At 45.2% G+C, this 22,030-nt stretch overlaps 1 protein-coding gene across 1 annotated transcript in view; it reads right to left on the reverse strand.

The window, feature by feature from the left end:
- Positions 1-5,653: 5,653 nt before the first annotated feature.
- Positions 5,654-22,030, reverse strand: part of trim67 (tripartite motif containing 67) — a gene marked incomplete at both ends in the record, with an annotated part of 103,522 nt that continues 87,145 nt past the window's right edge. Inside the window, 6 exons of the mRNA XM_083791025.1 lie at positions 5,654-5,701; positions 7,383-7,545; positions 8,044-8,222; positions 10,880-11,004; positions 16,491-16,629; positions 17,174-17,337. Of these exons, the coding sequence (XP_083647151.1) occupies positions 5,654-5,701; positions 7,383-7,545; positions 8,044-8,222; positions 10,880-11,004; positions 16,491-16,629; positions 17,174-17,337 (818 nt within the window). The remainder of the gene's footprint in view (positions 5,702-7,382; positions 7,546-8,043; positions 8,223-10,879; positions 11,005-16,490; positions 16,630-17,173; positions 17,338-22,030) is intronic.

Consider the following 22,030-nt stretch of genomic DNA (forward strand, 5'->3'; position numbering starts at 1 on the left):
CAGTATATTTAGTCTTCGTTTTAGTCATCAAAGCTTAGTTTTCATTTATTTTCCATTCGTTTTAGTCAGTGGAAAAAGGTAGTCGACGGACATTTTTCGTCTTCGTTTTAGTCGACGAAAACAACACTGGTTCCAAAACTGAGTCCAGGCATTTTACTGAAAATACAAGCATGTCTACTAGGGCTGTGAATCTTTGGGTGTCCCACGATTCCATTCGATTCCGATTCTTGGGGTCACGATTCGATTCAAAATGGATTTTTTCGATTCTACGATTCTCGATTCTCCAAAAACGATTTTTTATTTTATTCAAAAGATTGTTTTTCCAGATTCGAAACTATTCAAAATGATTCTTGATTCAATACATAGGATTTCATCACAATCTACTTCAGCCAACTGAAGTGATTAACTTGAAAATGACTGAAGACATGATGTTTACTGTAAGGGTGAGGGTTAGGGTGAGCTTACATTTCATATTATAAACACCATGTAGTGAAAACTCCTGTAACTAACCAGAAATAAAATCTAAAAAATAAAAAATAAAAAAATAAATAATAAAAAAATCGATTTTTGGAAATTATGAATCGATTTTGAATCGTTCATAACGGGAATCGCGATTCTAATTCGAATCGATTTTTTTTTGACACCCCTAATCTACAAATCAGACTATAACTAAATAATGATATACCCTCCCTGACAGACTGTCTGCTTTTTCCTTTTTTTACACACACACACACACACACACAAGGGCGCGAACAAATAAAGCCAACAAAAAGTAAATGTAATCTACAACTAGAACTGCACTCTGTCAAGTACAAACTTGCGCGTTGCACGCAAGTGGGCCATAAATGGCCTACTAGTGCGCAAGCAGAGCGCGCAAGTACTGCGCCGACCTCTGCGAACATATTATGTTAGGGGTAAATGGTCAATGTTGGCTGGGTAAAAGGTATGGTATGTATGTATACATGTATGTAACCTGAAACATACCTAATTACCATCAACATACTAGTCACCTCACCATTAGCCTCGATACCCAGGCTTTCATTTCGTCTGCGCGAAAGATGAAAGCCTGGAAAAAGCCGTGGGCTGAACCAGTCTAAAAGTGGGAGTCAACCCTTCCGGGTGGGCGTCGCTCTAAATGATGTGACGTAGCGCTGCACTAGGGGGGAGAGGAGGGGCCGGGGGTGACGGACGGATCGATGAGATCCAATCAGGGTGCGCGCATTTCTGAGGCGCGACCCGCCCCTCTAGACCAGAAATGTCTCTGTTTACGTCAGGCTACCTCACCATCAACAACCAATAAGGTTGCTTTGACCCACCCAACATTGAAACATACCGGTATCTTAATTACGTCACCATCAACAGCCAATTAGAGACATGCATACCATACATACATACATACTGTACCACTCTCGGTTCAGCCGACCACAATACTCGCTCGCTCTGCTTGCACAAAGTAACAACTAAACCTAATCTTCCCCTTTAATTGTGTTCGGCCTGTCGGAGACAAAGCTACAGGTCACTTGAGATCACGCGCAATCTTCTGGGGTTTGTTGTGGAACTCCATATTTGGGCATGCCTAAAGCCATTATTTAATGACGTGAGATTCAAGGCTTTTAAAAGAGCTCCAGATCGTTAAGAGTGTAGAAGAATGTCCAGATTATTAGATCTCCAAGATCACCAAGCAAACAAAATGACAAACGGGTCCTTTGACCACCAGTCCTACATGGAGGTCGACGCCGACGCCCCTCAGGACGAGACGCCCGGCTACGGCCGGTCGGCGTGCGCCGCGGAGACGGGCCCGGAGCTCCAGGCTCCGCCCAGCGCCTCGGACAGGCGTCCGTGTCACGCCGCGGAGACGGGCCCGGAGGTCCAGGCTCCGCCCAGCGCCTCGGACAGGCGTCCGTGTCACGTCTGCACCAGGAGCTTCTATCCCGACGTGCTGTCGAACCACGTCAGGATCTGTCAGAAGATAACGGCCAAGACCAGGACGGTGTTCAACTCCCGGGCCATGAGAGCCGTGGGCACGCCCATCGCCGACTTCTTACCCAGCCGGCCGCCGCCGCCGGAGGGCCCCAAGAAGCCGTCCAACTGGCGCAGGAACCACGAGAGGCTGATCGCCAACATCCGCGCCAAGAAGGACAACAGTCAGCCTCCTCCCAGCCACGCCTTCAACTACTCGGATAACAACAACAACAACAACAACAACAACAGCCGCGGCTACGGCGGTAGGAGGTACTCTGGCAGTGTGTACGGTGAGGTCCACCGGCAGAGCCATCAGGCCAACAACGCCAGAACGCCACAAGAAGCAATCCAACTGGCGCACAACACCTGAGGACTGATTGGCAACATTGTGTGTGCGGAAAAAGGACCGCCAGGCAAAGACTGGCCTCCAAGTACTCTCGACGCTCTGATAAATGATGTCTCCAAGTACTCTTATAACTAGTATAGTACTACACTAAGTAAGTACTCTCGACGCTCTGATAAATGATGTCTCCAAGTACTCTTATAACTAGTATAGTACTACACTAAGTAAGTACTCTTGACGCTCTGATAAATGATGTCTCCAAGTACTCTTATAACTAGTATAGTACTACACTAAGTAAGTACTCTTGACGCTCTGATAAATGATGTCTCCAAGTACTCTTATAACTAGTATAGTACTATACAACTAAGTAGTGTGTGATTGTAGCATTGCGCGGAGGCGGGGATTGAACCCGGGGCCTCCCACTCGCCAGACCAACTCGCAAACCTACCGTGCCAATACAGGGCTGAGCCTGGTTGGCAGGGCTGTTGCGGGCTGCATGGGTCTTGGCTGCATGGGTCTTGGCTGCATGGGTCTTGGCTGCATGGGGGCTACACTAGCAACTAGGTATTGATGTCATGGACTTTCCTCACTGGCCAGAGGCAGACAGGCCCAGGTGTTCCTGTGTGGGCTCAGATTAAATCTAGGATTAAATCTACGGTACCATCACATCCTGGCCCCAATAATGTGGCACCTGATCGCCATCGCTCTGTCTAGACGAAGCATGCTCCGTTAAGCACGTACTAAGAAGTCTCCTGGTCCTGGTATAGTAGGGTACTCATGACATACTACATAGTACATTGTATGTACATAGTACATACATGCATAGTACAACAACGGGCACTGTGCCATTGTTCTGATTTAAAACGTGACGGAGTCTAATAATATCATGGCTCCCACGCAGATGTCGGATTCATAATGCCATTCTGTGCCCAGTCACCTACTGGCTGTAAGATGTCCGGGAAAGGTTTCAGCCCAATGCAATACCTCCAATGTCTGCCATTGTAAAAAGAAAAATGACAGTTAAATATTTCCAAAAATATAAAACATTTGAAGTTATACCTCCTTGGCCTATACGCACGAGAGATGTGGCCGCTAATTAACCCTGGACAAAACGACAGACACGACAGAGACAGACAGACAGACAGACGGAAGGATTTGCAGACACCTCGCCTTTTACAGAGCCTGCATGAAAAGTCAAAGGGATTTTTGAACGGGAATTCGCCATGACCCAGAGGACGTGGTTTTCACGGTACTACAGTATAACAACAGGCCGGAGCTCAAAATATGAGTACTCTGATATATATAAGAAGTCTTTATCGTTGTCAAAATGTGAACCCCAAAGTAAAACGGTTGAAGACGATTGAAGACGGTTGGAGGGAACCATTTCACTGGTCGCTCTGTTTGATCTGTTTGAAACCTGGTTTGAAAACCTTCATGGCTAAATTCTGCCGTTGACAGACACCTCTTCCAAAACTCTATAACACATTAGGTTTCAGCCTGAGCCTCATCCATTATTAAATTAAAATTAAATATTTCAAAAAGTATAAAACATTAACAATAGTAACAACAACACCATCTTGTTTTACCTATACCTCGTACCTGAGAGAGAGAGAGAAGCAGAGGACATTTAAAATTACCAAATTGATCATTCCGTTGATGGATTTTTGGTCCCCTTTCCGGACAGCACCCAATGACCTTAGAGACTGTAAACATTGTAGTGAAGGTGGTCTTTTCTTTTTCTCATTCTTCTGTATGACCCAAAAGTTGAATGGTGCAGAAAAATCTGAAGTAATCCTATAATAATAATAATAATAATAATAGTAAAATATATTTTTTTAAATGACAAAATGACTAAATGTCACAGCATACAGTTGTAGCAGTCTTCTCAGGGCTCTGGGTTTGAGGGCAGATGTTTTTTGTTAGTTTTTTTTGTATTGTTTAGGACAGAGATGGCTTTGATGAGCAGCCCATACATAGAGCGGTGAACAGGAGGAGGAGGGTGTTGTGTATAGCTAGCGCTGGTCCAGTGTCTCAGAGTCTCAGTGAGCAGAGACGTTGTTTTACAGACGGGTAAAAGGGCAGGGCTTCAGACCACGAATGAATGCAGCATTTACTACATGGTGAAAGAAGTGCAAAATGCCACACTCCTTTTCCACTCCTTTCCTGAATGCTGCCTGCCTTCCTTCCATGCTGCCGGAAGGCAGGAGAATGAACTTTGGAACGCAGCATTTTGTGTTTGATCAAATTTGTTTAGAAATCCAACGTCATACGGTACACCACATCTCCACTAGCTAAACTAAGAGTGCTGGGTTGCAGCCCCCGAAAATAGCTGATCTACAAGCTCTAGCTCTCAACGTCCCTGTCGGTGAGAGACTTGCTGTCCGACACACTGGACCAGGGCTATATAGTACAGTATATAGCGTTACCGTCTTCCCTGTTTGACAGCATTGGAATGGTTTAGCATTATTATTGGCTGGGCCAAAGCCCTGCATGAACCAGTTAAAAGGCATTCATTCTAACACTGTTGGAACGTGTCCATCCTTTATAGGCTCATCACAGGCAGCTATGAGCCTCGGTACACGACACAGGCTTTTATTTTCCTTCGCGTTAGGCGTTGTTAGTTCCCCCGGGGGAAACGTACGTGGTCTAGGAGAGTCGGAGTGGGAGTGAACTACAGTGCAGAGAAGGTGTCGCTTAATTTCCTCCTGATTTCGGGGCGTCGCTTTCCTCCTGATTTCTACCAGGGAGGGGAGGTGAGGGGGGGGCTCTGATCTGACCAATATTCTCCAGGGGCTGCTCCAGACCAGAAAGCACGCTGGCTATAGGCCAGGCTATAGGGTCACAGCCAGAGTATAGTCTCTCTCTCTCGACAGACAGACAGACATGTTGACTCCGTCAAATTCAAAAGGAAAAGCGGGCGCTTGTTTTTCTGGGTTGCCCAGATCGCAGAGTGACGATGGTGGGTATATGAACGAGTAACAAAGGAACCCAGTACTTTCCTCTGAAGTGTGACTTTCACAGCCTTTTATTAAGTTCAGTCCTAGTACGTACGGTATTCGGTATATTCCACAACACTTTCCAAACAAAATCTTGTAACTTTCCGTAATCCATTGCGAAGCACATTCCATGTTGAAATATCCAAGACCCACCCACATGGTGCAGGGCACTTTGAGGAGGGTTGTCTGACAGAAGGGCAGAAAAAGTGGAATCACGTCTGATATTTTTGGAATGAATGGTTCCACCCTGGGGGGGGGGGGGGGGGGGGGGAGCAGCCCCTGTATTTTGCTGTTCATGTGTGTGCAGCCACGGCGCCATCTGGAGGTGGAAGGCCGGCCCGGATGGCAGCTCCTACTGTTGGGTATTCTTTGGCACGTCCAGGCCTGTCAGCAGGGTGACCTGTGGGTAGACAAACCTCTGATGAGAATATCACTTAAAATGACAGAGATTATCCTTGAACTATATAATGTATGTAGGCTATAGTCACGCCTAAGGCCTATTTATATAGTCTGGATTTCCGGTGGTGAGGTGACCACTACCGCTCCGGTGGTGAGGTGACCACCACCGCTCCGGTGGTGAGGTGACCACCACCGCTCCGGTGGTGAGGTGACCACCACCGCTCCGGTGGTGAGGTGACCACCACCGCTCCGGTGGTGAGGTGACCACCACCGCTCCGGTGGTGAGGTGACCACCACCGCTCCGGTGGTGAGGTGACCACCACCGCTCCGGTGGTGAGGTGACCACCACCGCTCCGGTGGTCAGCTGATCACCACCGCTCCGGTGGTGAGGTGACCACCGCTCCGGTGGTGAGGTGACCACCACCGCTCCGTTGGTGAGGTGACCAAGGTTTAACATTAACAACTCATATATGCGCTACCCCATATTAACCATGTTTGGTATGCAGATACCATGTATATGTAGGCTACTATAGCAGCAATAGCAAAATAAACATAATTTATAAATGTTTATATGCGATTAGGCATAACCATGTATACAGATACCTTCAATACTACAGTAGGCTATATATATATATACAAAATAAACATAATTTCTAAATGTTTATATGCGATAGTAAGGCATAACCACGTGTACAGATACCCTCGGTTTGATAAATACGCCAACAAACATTTTTATTTGTATTCGTTTTTTGTTTTCCTCTTTTATCTAACTGCCCATAATAGCCAATGTGTTGTTGTGAGTTTTAGCCATTTTTGTTCTTTGTTTTTTGTTTTGCTTTGGTTATTTTTTCCATTGTCTTTCCAATTGGTCCCCTGGTGCCCCCTGGTGGCGCCCCCATCCCAATGCCAGTTCAGTTATTTTTGGTTAATTATGAATTGAGTGGGCAAAACTATATATTACATTCTTTATAAGGATCAATATAAGTAAATGAATATATAATATTAATAACCCTTCCACAGTAGTATAGCTTGTTTTGCCTATTTTCCTATAATAATGCCTCATTTGCATATTTAAACATTTGAAATTTGTAACACAACACATCGTTGTCTTCGTGTAATAATCAAGTGCAGGGGCAGTTTCATGGTGATAGTAATCTAATATAGATATAGTTTTTCCCACTCAACTAATAATTAACGTTCCAATGTTGGAGTTCTGGCTCATGGACTAATAAGGGCCGATTCATACTCCTGTTTTTACCGCTGTTTCGGCGCTGTAGTGCCCAAATGATTTCGGCTCGTCAGAAATGTTCAGTAGCACCGAAGAGCCGACTTTAGGACGGTACCCCCATTTTGCGCGGGAACCCCTTTTGGTGTCAGCATCATGTCATGCTTTAGCTATTGAAAATTAGCAGATCTACAAGCTCATCTACAAGATTTTTCAAAAATAGCAGACCTACAAGCTCGTAGCGCGCCACTCAGCTTGTAGGTCTGCTATTTTTGAAAAATCGAAGAACGACTGACATTATAGAAACATATTTTTTCTCAGAAAACTGTCAGGATACGCCAATTATGCATTCATACACAATCTGCATACATATATTATAGACCCAGTCTAACGTTGCTCATGCACACACACACACACACACACACACGCACACACACACACACACACACACACTGACCTGTACGTTTCGATTGAGGCTGACCGCCGGCATGAAGACTCCCTCTAGGTTCTCGAAGGCGATTGGTCCATGCTGCTCCTTGTTAACGAAGAAGGTCAGCGTGTGTTTGGTCAGGTCCAACAGGATGCCCACCGTAGCGCCCTTACTGATGCCCCCCTCAGCCCTACACACACACACACACGCACACACACACACACACACACACACGCACACACACACACACACACACACACACACACGCACACACACACACACACACACACACACACACGCACGCACGCACGCACGCACGCACATCCACGCACACACACACACACACACACACACGCACACACACATCCACGCACGCACACGCACAGAGAGAGAGAGAGAGAGACGGAGATATTCACTTTGTGATTCCACCATATCAAAGTCATATCAAAGTTGTTCATGTAAGAAATATAATTATGTAATGTTTGTATTCAGACAACACAAACATTAATCCATTTTGGGGCGGGAACCCCTTTTGGTGTTATAGCATCATGTCGTGCTTTAGCTATTGAAAAATAGCAGATCTACAAGCTCATAGCGTGTGCGTGTGTGTGTGTGTGTGTGTGTGTGTGTGTGTGTGTGTGTGTGTGTGTGTGTGTGTGTGTGTGTGTGTGTGTGTGTGTGTGCGTACCTGTTGGTGTGTGAGTTGTTGTGCATGAACCAGGAGCGGTTGTTGTCCACATACATGGCCCAGGCCTTGTCGTCCTTCCCCAGCATCAGGTCCTTCACGGTGTTGATGCGCGCCACTCCGAACGCCGGGTCGGGGTGGTTGTCGTAGCGATCGATGCTCACCTCCCAGTAGTGGACGCCCTATAGGGAGGGAGGAGGAGGACAACCCCGGACACCGGGATGAGTGACTGTCAGTCCCAAAATGTGAACAACTGTACCTATACTGTTTAACCCATTCTGAACGGGAACCCATTTTGGTGTTATAGCATCATGTTATGCTTTAGCTATTGAAAAATAGCAGATCTACAAGCTCGTAGCGCGCCACCGAGTGGCGCGCTACGAGCTTGTAGGTCTGCTATTTTTTGAAAACGACTGACATTTTTTTAATCTGATCTCAGGTCAGAATGGAAAACTGTCAGGATGTAGAAGACATTTTTAGAATCTGATCTCAGGTCAGAATGGAAAACTGTGAGGATGTAGAAGACATTTTTAGAATCTGATCTCAGGTCAGAATAGGTTAAAGCCACTGGCCGCTTGACCTTTCGCTGACGAGAAAACCCTCTCAGTCCCCCTGTCGCAGGGTAAACAAAACGTCATATAGCACATGGCTAATTATTGTACCCGTGCCAGGGAGGAGAGGGGTTTCTACAGGCGTCTGCTGTGACCAAATTGATTGTGTGCAACATGACAACTGTTTTAAAGTATTGTACGGTGACAACTATTGAAACTTTATTCCCATTCACTTGAAACCTGACACCTGGTGTGTGTGTGCTGGGCTGAGTGGGCTCCTGGCCGCTCTGCTGCAGGCTACAGCGGGCAGCCAGCAGTGAGCCTGAGCACCGCGGCGAGCGTTTTGCGACCGCTTCCGTCAGTAAACATAAAAATACGGTTAACTTAGAGAAAGCGGCGGTCCCCAGTGTTTACCTTAGAGAAAGCAGTGTTTACCTTAGAGAAAGCGGCGGGCCCCAGTGGTTACCTTAGAGAAAGCAGTGTATACCTTAGAGAAAGCAGTGTTTACCTTAGAGAAAGCAGTGTTTACCTTAGAGAAAGCAGTGTTTACCTTAGAGAAAGCAGTGTTTACCTTAGAGAAAGCAGTGTTTACCTTAGAGAAAGCAGCGGTTACCTTAGAGAAAGCAGTGTTTACCTTAGAGAAAGCAGTGTTTACCTTAGAGAAAGCAGTGTTTACCTTAGAGAAAGCAGTGTTTACCTTAGAGAAAGCAGTCTTTACCTTAGAGAAAGCAGTGTTTACCTTAGAGAAAGCAGTGTTTACCTTAGAGAAAGCAGTGTTTACCTTAGAGAAAGCAGTGTTTACCTTAGAGAAAGCAGTGTTTACCTTAGAGAAAGCAGTGTTTACTTTAGAGAAAGCAGTGTTTACCTTAGAGAAAGCAGTGTTTACCTTAGAGAAAGCAGTGGTTACCTTAGAGAAAGCAGTGTTTACCTTAGAAAAAGCAGTGTTTACCTTAGAGAAAGCAGTGTTTACCTTATAGAAAGCAGTGTTTACCTTAGAGAAAGCAGTGTTTACCTTAGAGAAAGCAGTGTTTACCTTAGAGAAAGCAGTGTTTACCTTAGAGAAAGCAGTGTTTACCTTAGAGAAAGCAGTGTTTACCTTAGAGAAAGCAGTGTTTACCTTAGAGAAAGCAGTGTTTACCTTAGAGAAAGCAGTGTTTACCTTAGATAAAGCAGTGTTTACCTTAGAGAAAGCAGTGTTTACCTTAGAGAAAGCGGCAGTCCCCAGTGTTTACCTTAGAGAAAGCGGCGGTCCCCAGTGTTTACCTTAGAGAAAGCAGTGTTTACCTTAGAGAAAGCAGTGTTTACCTTAGAGAAAGCAGTGTTTACCTTAGAGAAAGCAGTGTTTACCTTAGAGAAAGCGGCCGTCCCCAGTGTTTACCTTAGAGAAAGCAGTGTTTACCTTAGAGAAAGCAGTGTTTACCTTAGAGAAAGCAGTGTTTACCTTAGAGAAAGCGGCCGTCCCCAGTGTTTACCTTAGAGAAAGCAGTGTTTACCTTAGAGAAAGCAGTGTTTACCTTAGAGAAAGCAGTGTTTACCTTAGAGAAAGCGGCCGTCCCCAGTGTTTACCTTAGAGAAAGCAGTGTTTACCTTAGAGAAAGCAGTGTTTACCTTAGAGAAAGCAGTGTTTACCTTAGAGAAAGCAGCGTTTACCTTAGAGAAAGCAGCGTTTACCTTAGAGAAAGCAGTGTTTACCTTAGAGAAAGCAGTGTTTACCTTAGAGAAAGCAGTGTTTACCTTAGAGAAAGCAGTGTTTACCTTAGAGAAAGCAGTGTTTACCTTAGAGAAAGCAGTGTTTACCTTAGAGAAAGCAGTGTTTACCTTAGAGAAAGCAGCGTTTACCTTAGAGAAAGCAGCGTTTACCTTAGAGAAAGCAGCGTTTACCTTAGAGAAAGCGGCCGTCCCCAGTGTTTACCTTAGAGAAAGCAGTGTTTACCTTAGAGAAAGCGGCCGTCCCCAGTGTTTACCTTAGAGAAAGCAGTGTTTACCTTAGAGAAAGCAGTGTTTACCTTAGAGAAAGCAGTGTTTACCTTAGAGAAAGCAGCGGTTACCTTAGAGAAAGCAGTGTTTACCTTAGAGAAAGCAGTGTTTACCTTAGAGAAAGCAGTGTTTACCTTAGAGAAAGCAGTGTTTACCTTAGAGAAAGCAGTGTTTACCTTAGAGAAAGCAGTGTTTACCTTAGAGAAAGCGGCCGTCCCCAGTGTTTACCTTAGAGAAAGCGGCCGTCCCCAGTGTTTACCTTAGAGAAAGCGGCCGTCCCCAGTGTTTACCTTAGAGAAAGCAGTGTTTACCTTAGAGAAAGCGGCCGTCCCCAGCACCACGCGGTCGTCGTAGCTGTTGCAGCTGACCGTCTGGTTCTCGTTGGACAGGACGATGTCGCGGTGGGCGGACGTAGGGTCAAAGGTGAACCACGCCACTGGAGGGGGAGGGGAGGGGCAGAGAGGAGGGTATGGACACCAAAAAGTCAATACTTTTGGCATTTTATAGTAGAACATATTTGTCAAACTCAATTAGGCCCGGGGGCCAAATCAGGCCAATTATCTTTGGCCCGTGGGATGATATTTAATTAGTATTAGAACTGGCCCCCATGCCCAGGCGGTGGCGTAACCGTCTGGGCACCCGACTGGTGATCCAGTCGCAGTGTGGCCGCGGGTTCGACTCCCGAGCCCGACACGGCCTTTACTGCATGTCTCCCCCCCCCCCCCATCTCTCTCCCGTTTCCTGTCAGCCTACTGTCTGTCCCTTCAAACAACCAATAAAAGGCGTAAGCCGCAAAAAAACATCTTAAAGAAAAGAACTGGCCCTCTGGTATATTATTGCACGGACCACCATAATACTACAAGTCCTGCTTTGTGAGGATCATAGAACAGGAAACTGAGCTTAAAGGAGAATTCCATACTAAAAGGCTTTCTTACCTTTCTTTGTAGTTGTTACGTCCCCACCAAAGAGGTCCAGGTGTTATTTTGTGCAAAAGCTCCTTATTGGCTATTCCCCCTACCATAAGCCCTAAATGAATTGCATTGAATTGAATGGGGCTATGGGGTGTTATGCTAGTTTGCTTATTTCCATCGAAATAAGTAGTAAAGTGTGCCGCTTGGGATATTATTTACATTATGAAGAGAGGATATATACAAAGAAATTATAATTTTGAGTGATGGAAATAAGCGAATTAAAGAACTTACTTACAAAGAAAGGTAAGAAAGCCTTTTAGTATGGAATTCTCCTTTAATAATAATAATGCATTTTCAGTTTTAAATGCATTTACTTTTTTGCTATTTGTGTGTTGAAACTCAGTCCGGCCCTCGACTTCTACCAATTTCTTTATTTTGGCCCACCGTGTATTTGAGTTTGACATCCCTGGACTGTAGAACACATCTAATTCAATAATGTTATATTTATTTGTCATATTTATGACAAACAGTGAAAGTAGCCGATCTACCAGCGTCCCATCACTAATTATTTTGCTATAAAATGATGGAATGTTTTGCCTGACATACAGTAGTAGCAACTAGGGCTGTCAATCGATTAAAATATTTAACTCGATTAATCGCATGATTGTCCATAGTTAACTGTGATTAATCGCAAATTAATCGCATATTTTGTATACGTTCTAAATATACCTTAAATCAGTGGTTTTCAAGATTTTTCATATCAAGGCCCATTATTTATTCTGCATTTGAGCCACGGAACCACCATTTGATGACATTTAGCCTTCCAGACCCAAACTAAAGAACTGTATTGATGTTGGCCAATGGCACCATTACGAGAGATAACAGGCCATGTTGATCAAAATAACATGTTTTCTAAGTTTTCTAATTGTGTAGACTCACTGGGAGAGAGAGAGAGAGAGGGGGAGAGAGAGGCGGGGCTCACTGACTGCCTGCATTCACATGCATGCGTCTCTCAACCATTCTGTCAAACTTCACAGTTCGTTAATCGCGCATTAAAAAAATGAGTGCCATTAAAAGGATTGTGAGTTAACTAGTTAATAGTGCGTTAACTCTGACAGCCCTATAGTAGCAACATATGGTACGGGTTTGTATAGGAAAGGGGGGGCAGGGCAGCTGAAATGAATATTTGATTTCTTTCTTCTTTTACCTTAATCTTTTCAGATTAAGGTAAAAAAGGAGAAAAAAAGCTTAATCCAGTATTCTTCTTTAACCCATTTTGGTGTTAACATTACGCTATGCTTTAGCTATTGAAAAATAGCAGATCTACAAGCTCATAGCGCGCCACCAAGTGGCGCGATATGAGCTTGTAGGTCTGCTATTTTTGAAAAAAAAATAGCAGAACCACTGACACAGAAACATGCAGCTTTTTCAGAAAACTGTCAGGATGTAGAAGACATTTGTAGAATCTGATCTCAGGTCAGAATGGGTTAACTCTGACTGTGTACATGGTTGTTATGAACACTCAGGATGTACAGTGTAAAGATGTAAAGATGTACAGTAACTGCTTATTCATCAGATATATCTACCACATGGAGGGCCACAGCAGGGGAGGTGACATCAAATATTTACACACTCTCATACTCTGACACGCACACGCACACACACACACGCATACTCTCTCTGACACACGTACACACACACACACACACACACACACACACACACACACACACACACACACACACACACACACGCACACGCACACGCACACGCACACGCACACACATACACATACACACTGATACCACGCTTCATATCTTCATTTACAAAATCTGTGTGAAGAAGAATGTTCATTTTGCAACAGCACCTTATTGCCATTTGCTTTGTGCGGCAAATGTGATGTGAGTTATTAGTGCGCTGTCTGTCTGTCTGTCTGTCTGTCTGTCTGTCTGTCTGTCTGTCTGTCTGTCTGTCTGTCTGTCTGTCTGTCTGTCTCTCTGTCTGTCTGTCTGTCTGTCTGTCTGTCTGTCTGTCTGTCTGTCTGTCTGTCTGTCTGTCTGTCTGTCTGTCTGTCTGTCTGTCTGTTGGGGGACATTTTGGGGGCCCTGGGGGGACATTTTGGGGGCCTTTGCAGCAATTTCACATGAGAAATGTACCATCTGATGTTATTTATATTATTAACTTCTTCCCTCCATTAACACAAGACACACAATGTAGTTGTGCTGCAGCAACACTACCTGAATTGAATTGAAATTGACTGTGGCTGGCCTGGCCTTTACCCAATACCGCCCCCATCTGGCAGAGTCAGGTTAGGCCTGGCCTGAGCTTAGGAGAGATTTATTTTTTGCTGGCCTGACCTGATGCAAAAAATAAAGAAATATATATATATATATTTTTTTTTAAATTTGCCTAGGGACCGCAGAGAGGTGTCTGTCTGTCTGTCTGTCTGTCTGTCTGTCTGTCTGTCTGTCTGTCTGTCTGTCTGTCTGTCTGTCTGTCTGTCTGTCTGTCTGTCTGTCTGTCCTTTATATACCAGCCTGTAATATAAAAGCCTTTTTCCAAAAACTAAATGAAAAGTCAGTGCTTTGGAAAATACAGGTACATAAATAAAATACAGGAACATAAGACTACTACTACGTAACTTAATATATTGCGTAATATATTACCGGAATACGGTAACTTGTAATAGAGCACCGAAGTCCTGACGTAACTCGCTCATCCCTTCGATTCCCCCTGGTTCGCGGAAGTAATTTCTCTATGGAGAATAACATGGGGTGATCTTAATATCGTCTACTATAAGCGTTGTGGTCCAAAAATAAACAAGCTGTCTCGGCGTTATTGTCAGGGAGGTGTCTCTGTGTCGTTATATTGTCAGGGAGGTGTCTCTGTATCGTTATATTGTCAGGGAGGTGTCTCTGTATCGTTATATTGTCAGGGAGGTGTCTCTGTATCGTTATATTGTCAGGGAGGTGTCTCTGTATCGTTATATTGTCAGGGAGGTGTCTCTGTATCGTTATATTGTCAGGGAGGTGTCTCTGTATCGTTATATTGTCAGGGAGGTGTGTCTGTATCGTTATATTGTCAGGGAGGTGTCTCTGTATCGTTATATTGTCAGGGAGGTGTCTCTGTATCGTTATATTGTCAGGGAGGTGTCTCTGTATCGTTATATTGTCAGGGAGGTGTCTCTGTATCGTTATATTGTCAGGGAGGTGTGTCTGTATCGTTATATTGTCAGGGAGGTGTCTCTGTATCGTTATATTGTCAGGGAGGTGTCTCTGTATCGTTATATTGTCAGGGAGGTGTCTCTGTATCGTTTGCGACAGTCAGTCACTCATATATGATACAGTCTGTTTCTAGCGAAACTCTAACTCATTCAGCAGCAGTAACATTAGCGTTTTCTCTCAGTCAGTTGATTCTTCATATCCATATGAGTGAAGCGGCCGGGGTGACATGTTTATTTTTCAAACACAGTTCTTATATGAAGCGATCTAAAAATCCTCCTATGGCGATTTCAATGCAACTAAACAAATACATGAACCTGGGGACTGACGCCCTCTACTGAAAGTGACGTCAGACTTCGGTGCTCTATAGAATACATTACTTACTTAACAAAAATTAAGTAATATGTAATATGTTCTAAAAATCTTTCTGTATTACTTTCTGTCTGTCTCGTTGCCCCGTGGCTCTGTCTTGTGACATTATGTGACAACTGCAGAAGTTAAAGGAGAATTCCATACTAAAAGGCTTTCTTACCTTTCTTTGTAGTTGTTACGTCCCCACCAAAGAGGTCCAGGTGTTATTTTGTGCAAAAGCTCCTTATTGGCTATTTCCCCTACCATAAGCCCTAAATGAATTGCATTGAATTGAACGGGAATTGAATGGGGGCTATGGGGTGTTGTGCTAATTCACTTATTTCCATCGCTCAAAATTATAATTTCTTTGTATATATCCTCTCTTCATGATGTAAATAATATCCCAAGCGGCACACTTTACTACTTCTTTCGATGGAAATAAGTGAACTAGCATAACACCCCATAGCCCCGTTCAATTCCCATTCAATGCAATGCAATTCATTTAGGGCTTATGGTAGGGAAAATAGCCAATAAGGAGTTTTGGCTATGGTGGGGACGTAACGACTACAAAGAAAGGTAAGAAAGGTAAGAAAGCATTCTAGCATGGAATTCTCCTTTAAAGAATGACGTGTATTTCCGCTCCCCACTAATAGTTCTCAGGTCTGGTGTTTGTCAGTCGTGTTTTCAAATGGATTTGGCTAGGCGGCCTTATTGTAGATACGCAATGTATCATTCATAATGATTGAATTGTTCGATTTGAGCATTTTACCCATTCTGACCTGAGATCAGATTCTAAAAACGTATGTTTGAAAATGACAGTTTTCTGAAAAAGCTATGTTTCTATGTCAGTCGTTCTTCGATTTTTCAAAAATAGCAGACCTACAAGCTCATAGCGCGCCACTCGGTGGCGCGCTATGAGCTTGTAGATCTGCTATTTTTCAATAGCTAAAGCATAACATGATGCTAACACCAAAATGGGTTCCCGTTCAGGATGGGTTAAAAAAAAAAAAGTAATATGTAATAGTAATATTAATATATTTACTCTTGCTCAGACAGTAACATGTAATACAATATATTACTTGATAAATGAAGGTAATAAGTACGTAATAAGAAATATATTCCAAATATAAAGTAATATAACATACCGTCAGAGGTCCGCAGCACCACGGTCTTGCTGTACGGTCCCACGCCGTGGGCGTTGTAACCTTTGACCTTTGACCCTGTCTACTGTTACTGTACGTACCGTCAGAGGTCCTCAGCACCACGGTCTTGCTGTACGGTCCCACGCCGTGGGCGTTGTACACTTTGACCTTTGACCCTGTCTACTGTTACTGTACGTACCGTCAGAGGTCCTCAGCACCACGGTCTTGCTGTACGGTCCCACGCCGTGGGCGTTGTAACCTTTGACCTTTGACCCTGTCTACTGTTACTGTACGTACCGTCAGAGGTCCTCAGCACCACGGTCTTGCTGTACGGTCCCACGCCGTGGGCGTTGTACACTTTGACCCTGGCGTTGTAGGAGGAGTTAAAATGGAGCCCGTCCACCGTGCACACCGTCTCCTTCCCCACGTACACCTCCTGGGACACACACACACACACACACACACACGCGCGCATGCACGCCCACACACACACACACACACACACACACACACACACACACACGACATATTCAGGTCGCATACCCACATCTGTTGACACACCACACGTTATAAAACATGTACAAACAATGCCGGTCAGGAACTTACAGACATCTACATACAATGCTGATATGTACGTACACCGCCCCTATACACACACACACACACACGCACACGCGCATGCCCACACACACACACACACACACACACACACACACACACACACACACACACACACCGGGCCATTTAGTTAGAGCACAGAGAGAGACATATGGATTATCCATTATAACCTTGGCGTGTGTGCATGCGCGCGCGTGCGTGTGTGCATGCGTGTGTGCGTGTGTGTGTGTGTGCGTGCGTCCGTGCGTGCGTGCGTGCGTTCATGCGCGCGTGCGTGCGTGCGTCCGTGCGTGCGTGCGTGCGTCCGTGCGTGCGTGCGTTCATGCGCGCGTGCGTGCGTGCGTGTGTGCGTGCACACTGACCCTGTACTGTCCTCCGTTGCCGTCGTCCAGCTCCAGCACGTAGCCCTCGACGGGCATGCTGGGAGGCGCAGTGACCCTCCAGGCCAGAGTGGCGCTGTTGTTCCTCGTGCAGCACTTCTCCAGCTGCAGCAGAGGAGCGCTGGGCACCGAGGGAGCCGTCTCCACTGGACGGACGGACGGACGGAAAGAATGACGTCAGAGATATGAAGACACACAGAGCGAAAATACACACCACAGGGACACATTATCCCATTCTGACCTGAGATCAGATTCACACGAGGTTTCCACTGGGACACACAAACTGGTCTGATTATAACCCATTCTGACCTGAGATCAGATTCTAAAAAAATGTCAGTCGTTCTTCGCTTTTTGAGAAAATAGCAGATCTACAAGCTCGTAGCTTGTAGATCTGCTATTTTTCAATAGCTAAAGCATGACATGATGCTAACACCAAAATGGGTTCCCGGTCAGAATGGGTTAAAGGGGCAGTCCGTATACTCTCTCCGACCACCGAACTTTTCGTCGGAAAAAGATCAGACTTTAATTTCCTTCTCCGAAGTATAGAGTTCGGAGAGTCACAACAGATCTGGGAGGGGCGCAGCTTTCCGAACAAAAAATTCGGGAGGAATGCGTTTCAGAAGTTTCAGCGAGTGACGTCATGTTGTAGTTGTTGTACCGGAGCTTTCCGACGGACGGACTGCCCTTCAGCGGACTGCTTGTCTTTAAAGGGATTGTGACATTAAAAAAAAGGTTTTGGAATTGTTCTTGTTTTTTTTTAGGTTTTCTAATCTCAATTGCACCCAAAAAAACATGAACTTTTAACATTCAGTAGATTTTCTGTGATCTGGGGGTTTTCTGGCTCAAACAGGTGCTCTGATTTGCCGGCAGTAAGTGACATCACTTACTGCAAATCCCATATATGTCAATGGGATTTGCCAGCAGATGTCACTGTTTTCACTGTGTTGACTGTTTTCATTGTAGCTCAAAAGGCCCAAAAAACCCCAAAGAAAACTTCAGACCACAGAAAATCCACTGAATGTTCAAAGTTCAGGTTTTTTGGGTGTAATTGAGGTCATAAAACCTAAAAGAAAAAAGAAAAAGAAAAATAAATGAAAATGAATGTCATAAAACCTTTAAACATCTGAAAGGGGAATACATTGATGCAGTGTTTATGTAACCTGACGCTGCCAGATCCAAGAAGCTTGCTACACAAATTTGTTTCACAGCTTATTGTTGGGGAACATGGTTACCCAATACCGCCCTCATCTGGCAGCGTCAGGTTAGTGTTTATGTGCGTTTAGTGGGAGGTAAACAGAGAATTGAGTCGGTCATGGACTCAACGGCAGTGAATCAGTCACAGATTACATCGTGTGAAGACGTGGCTCCATAATTAGAGCCGACAGAAAACGTAATAAATCAAATGGACAACACAATAACTCAGCATATAGAGCACCGAAGTCTGACGTCAATATCGCTAGAGGGCGCTATAAGTCCACGGGTTCATGACATGTACTTTCTTTTTTTTTTAAAGGGGGATTTTATTTTAGATATCCTCTTTAGATATAGAACTGCGTTTGAAATATAAACAAATCATCCCGGCCGTTTCACTCATATTATGGATATGAAGAATTCAACGAGGGAAAACACTAATGTTGAATTAGTTACAATGGCTGGGTTTCCCGAACGCATTCAGTGTAAGACTTGTAGTGCCGCACATGCTCAGATGCCCTCTAGGCCGCACACAGAAGCCTGTGAACATAGACATTCCGTGCATAGGTGTGTGCCACGCAATGGTAGGCCTCAGGCCTACTCAGATGCCCTCTAGTTCTAGGGCATCTGAGCATATGCAGCACTACAAGTCTTACACTAAATGTGTTCGGGAAACCCAGCCTTTTTCTTTTTTTTTTATATAATTTTTATCCCACGATTTTGTAACCCATTTTTCACCCCTGTGTCAATCATCTAATGTGATCCTGGGCTCTACACACCCTCCGCCAACCTAGTCCCCATATATGGGGGACAAGGGGAGACCAACCTAGTCCCCATATATGGGGGACAAGGGGAGACCAACCTAGTCCCCATATATGGGGGACAAGGGGAGACCAACCTAGTCCCCATATATGGGGGACAAGGGGAGAGCAACGGACTTGAACTCATGCTTCCTTCATGCCTGAGTGTCCAAGTTGCTCCTTTACACCTGACAGGGGGGACTGGGGGAGTTTCCCTGGTTGGACGTAGCGCGTGGAAGGAACACGTTATTCCAACCAGTTCATTTCCCCTCCATCAGGCGCCCCGGATGGCCAGGGGGAGGCAGTTTAGTGAACCCAGCCATTTTCACTAGAAACAGACTGTATCAACTTCGACTGACTGACTGATAGTCGTAAACGATACAGACAACACCTCCCCGACAATATCACCGAGACAGTTTGTTTATTTTTAGATCACAATTCTTAATATGAAACGATTCTTAGGGAGGAGGACCCTGTGTTAGGGTCCGTGAACCAGGGGATGAGCGCGTGACGTTTATCAGGACTTCGCCGCTCTATACAAAGAAGAGGAGGGCTGTTTTTTTTTCCAACGGTCAGTTGCATCACTTTTCTCGACTCTGGTTGTCGATAACTTAACGGTCATAAACACAGGAGGAGTGAGGAGAGGGGACGGTGGCAGACATTGGTGACACAGGGCCAGTGCCTACAGTAACTGACATGACGGGCTGGGTTTAGGGGAGAGGAGAGGAGAGGAGAGGAGAGAGAAGAGGAGAGGAGAGGAGAGGAGAGGAGAGGAGAGGAGAGGAGAGGAGAGGAGAGGAGAGGAGAGGAGAGGAGAGGAGAGGAGAGGAGAGGAGAGAGAGAGAGAGAGAGAGAGAGGAGAGGAGAGGAGAGGAGAGGAGAGGAGAGGAGAGGAGAGGAGAGGAGAGGAGAGGAGAGGAGAGGAGAGGAGGGGAGAGGAGGGGAGGGGAGGGGAGGGGAGGGGAGGGGAGGGGAGAGGAGAGGAGAGGAGAGGAGAGGAGAGGAGAGGAGAGGAGAGAGGAGAGAGAGGGAGGGGAGGGGAGGGGAGGGGAGGGGAGGGGAGGGGAGGGGAGGGGAGGGGAGAGGGGAGGGGAGGGGAGAGGAGAGGAGAGGAGAGGAGAGGAGAGGAGAGGAGAGGAGAGGAGAGGAGAGGAGAGGAGAGGAGAGGAGAGGAGAGGAGAGGAGAGGAGAGGAGAGGAGAGAGAGGGGCTGTATACGTAGGCTTGAGGTGGACGTGGGGAAACAGAGGGGGGTGTTGTTCTGCACATATCTCCGACCGTGATGTCTCCGTCATTTCTTGGAGAAAACCTCTGTAGCCATTAACGTGGCTGTCTTTGGATTCTCGCGCATAACAGTGAAGAGAGGATGTTTTTACGACCAGTGAAATGTTTGGGTGCATGTCTCTTTTTCAACGTAAATAGTCCGACCAGTGGCGTGCACAGGCATTTAGAGGGGCAGGTGGTGCTCAAGTGAAAAAAGCTGGGCACCTTGTGCAGTGCGTGGAACCGCCCGGTTGCCTTAAAGGAGAATTCCATGCTAGAATGCTTTCATATCTTTCTTACCTTTCTTTGTAGTCGTTACGTCCCCACCAAAGAGGTCCAGGTGTTTTTTTGTGCAAAAACTCCTTATTGGCTATTTCCCTACCATAGGCCCTCAATGAATTGCATTGCATTGAATGGGAATTGAATGGGGCTATGGGGTGTTGTGCTAGTTCGCTTATTTCCATTGAAAGAAGTAGTAAAGTGTGCCGCTTGGGATATTATTTACATTATGAAGAGAGGATATATACAAAGAAATTATAATTTTGAGCGATGGAAATAAGCGAATTAGCATAACACCCCATAGCCCCATTCAATTCCCATTCAATTCAATGCAATTCATGTAGGGCTTATGGTAGGGGAAATAGCCAATAAGGAGCTTTTGCACAAAATAACACCTGGACCTCTTTGATGGGGACGTAACAACTACAAAGAAAGGTTAAGAAAGCCTTTTAGTATGGAATTCTCCTTTAATAGTGTGAGATTTCTAGATTTTGGGGCATAAATAATATATTAGAAGCTTTTTATCAAGACTTGATCAATGTCACCATGGTCCACATACTGTACAGTGTACACTGTATAAAAGAAAGAAAAAGGGCACATTGCCAAAACGTGCTTTAGCACCCCCTAGTGTCTATCTGTGCACGCCACTGAGTCTGACGGGTCGATGGTCCGACAGTGAAGGAAATTGCTATGTTTTCTTTTTAACTTTTTAACTTTTTTTTGCGTTAAGAGTTACGACAAATTGGGGCCCCTGAAGATAGAAAGGCTTTAGGGATTTGAGGTATTTAACCCATTTTGGGTGGGAACCCCTTTTGGTGTTAGCATTACGTTATGCTTTAGCTATTGAAAAATAGCAGATCTACAAGCTCATAGCGCGCCACTCTTGTAGGTCTGCTATTTTTGAAAAATCGAAGAACGACTGACATATAAAAACATAGCTTTTTTTTTAGAAAACTGTCAGGATGTATAGAAGACATTTTTAGAATCTGATCTCAGGTCAGAACCGTTTAAAACTGTTGGGTGTCTTTTATCTAGAAGACGGTGCGTGGGGGGGGGGGGGGGGGGGCACCGGGGAGAGGAGAGATAAGCTGTCAAGGTCATCAGGGAACCATGCAAAAGGGATGAAAATAAACGGGTGGATATTGTGGAATAGTTTATAAGTATCTCTGAAATACCTCCAGGGAGCTGGAGCAGGCATTCTGTCTCGCTCTCAGCCTTAACAGGGAGCTGGAGCAGGCATTCTGTCTCGCTCTCAGCCTTAACACCTGCCGCCTGCTTTTGTTTCACTAACGGAGTCTCCTGCACAT

The sequence above is a fragment of the Protomyctophum parallelum genome (assembly GCF_964188405.1).
Source record: "Protomyctophum parallelum genome assembly, chromosome: 19".
In the NCBI taxonomy this organism is placed as follows: domain Eukaryota; kingdom Metazoa; phylum Chordata; class Actinopteri; order Myctophiformes; family Myctophidae; genus Protomyctophum; species Protomyctophum parallelum.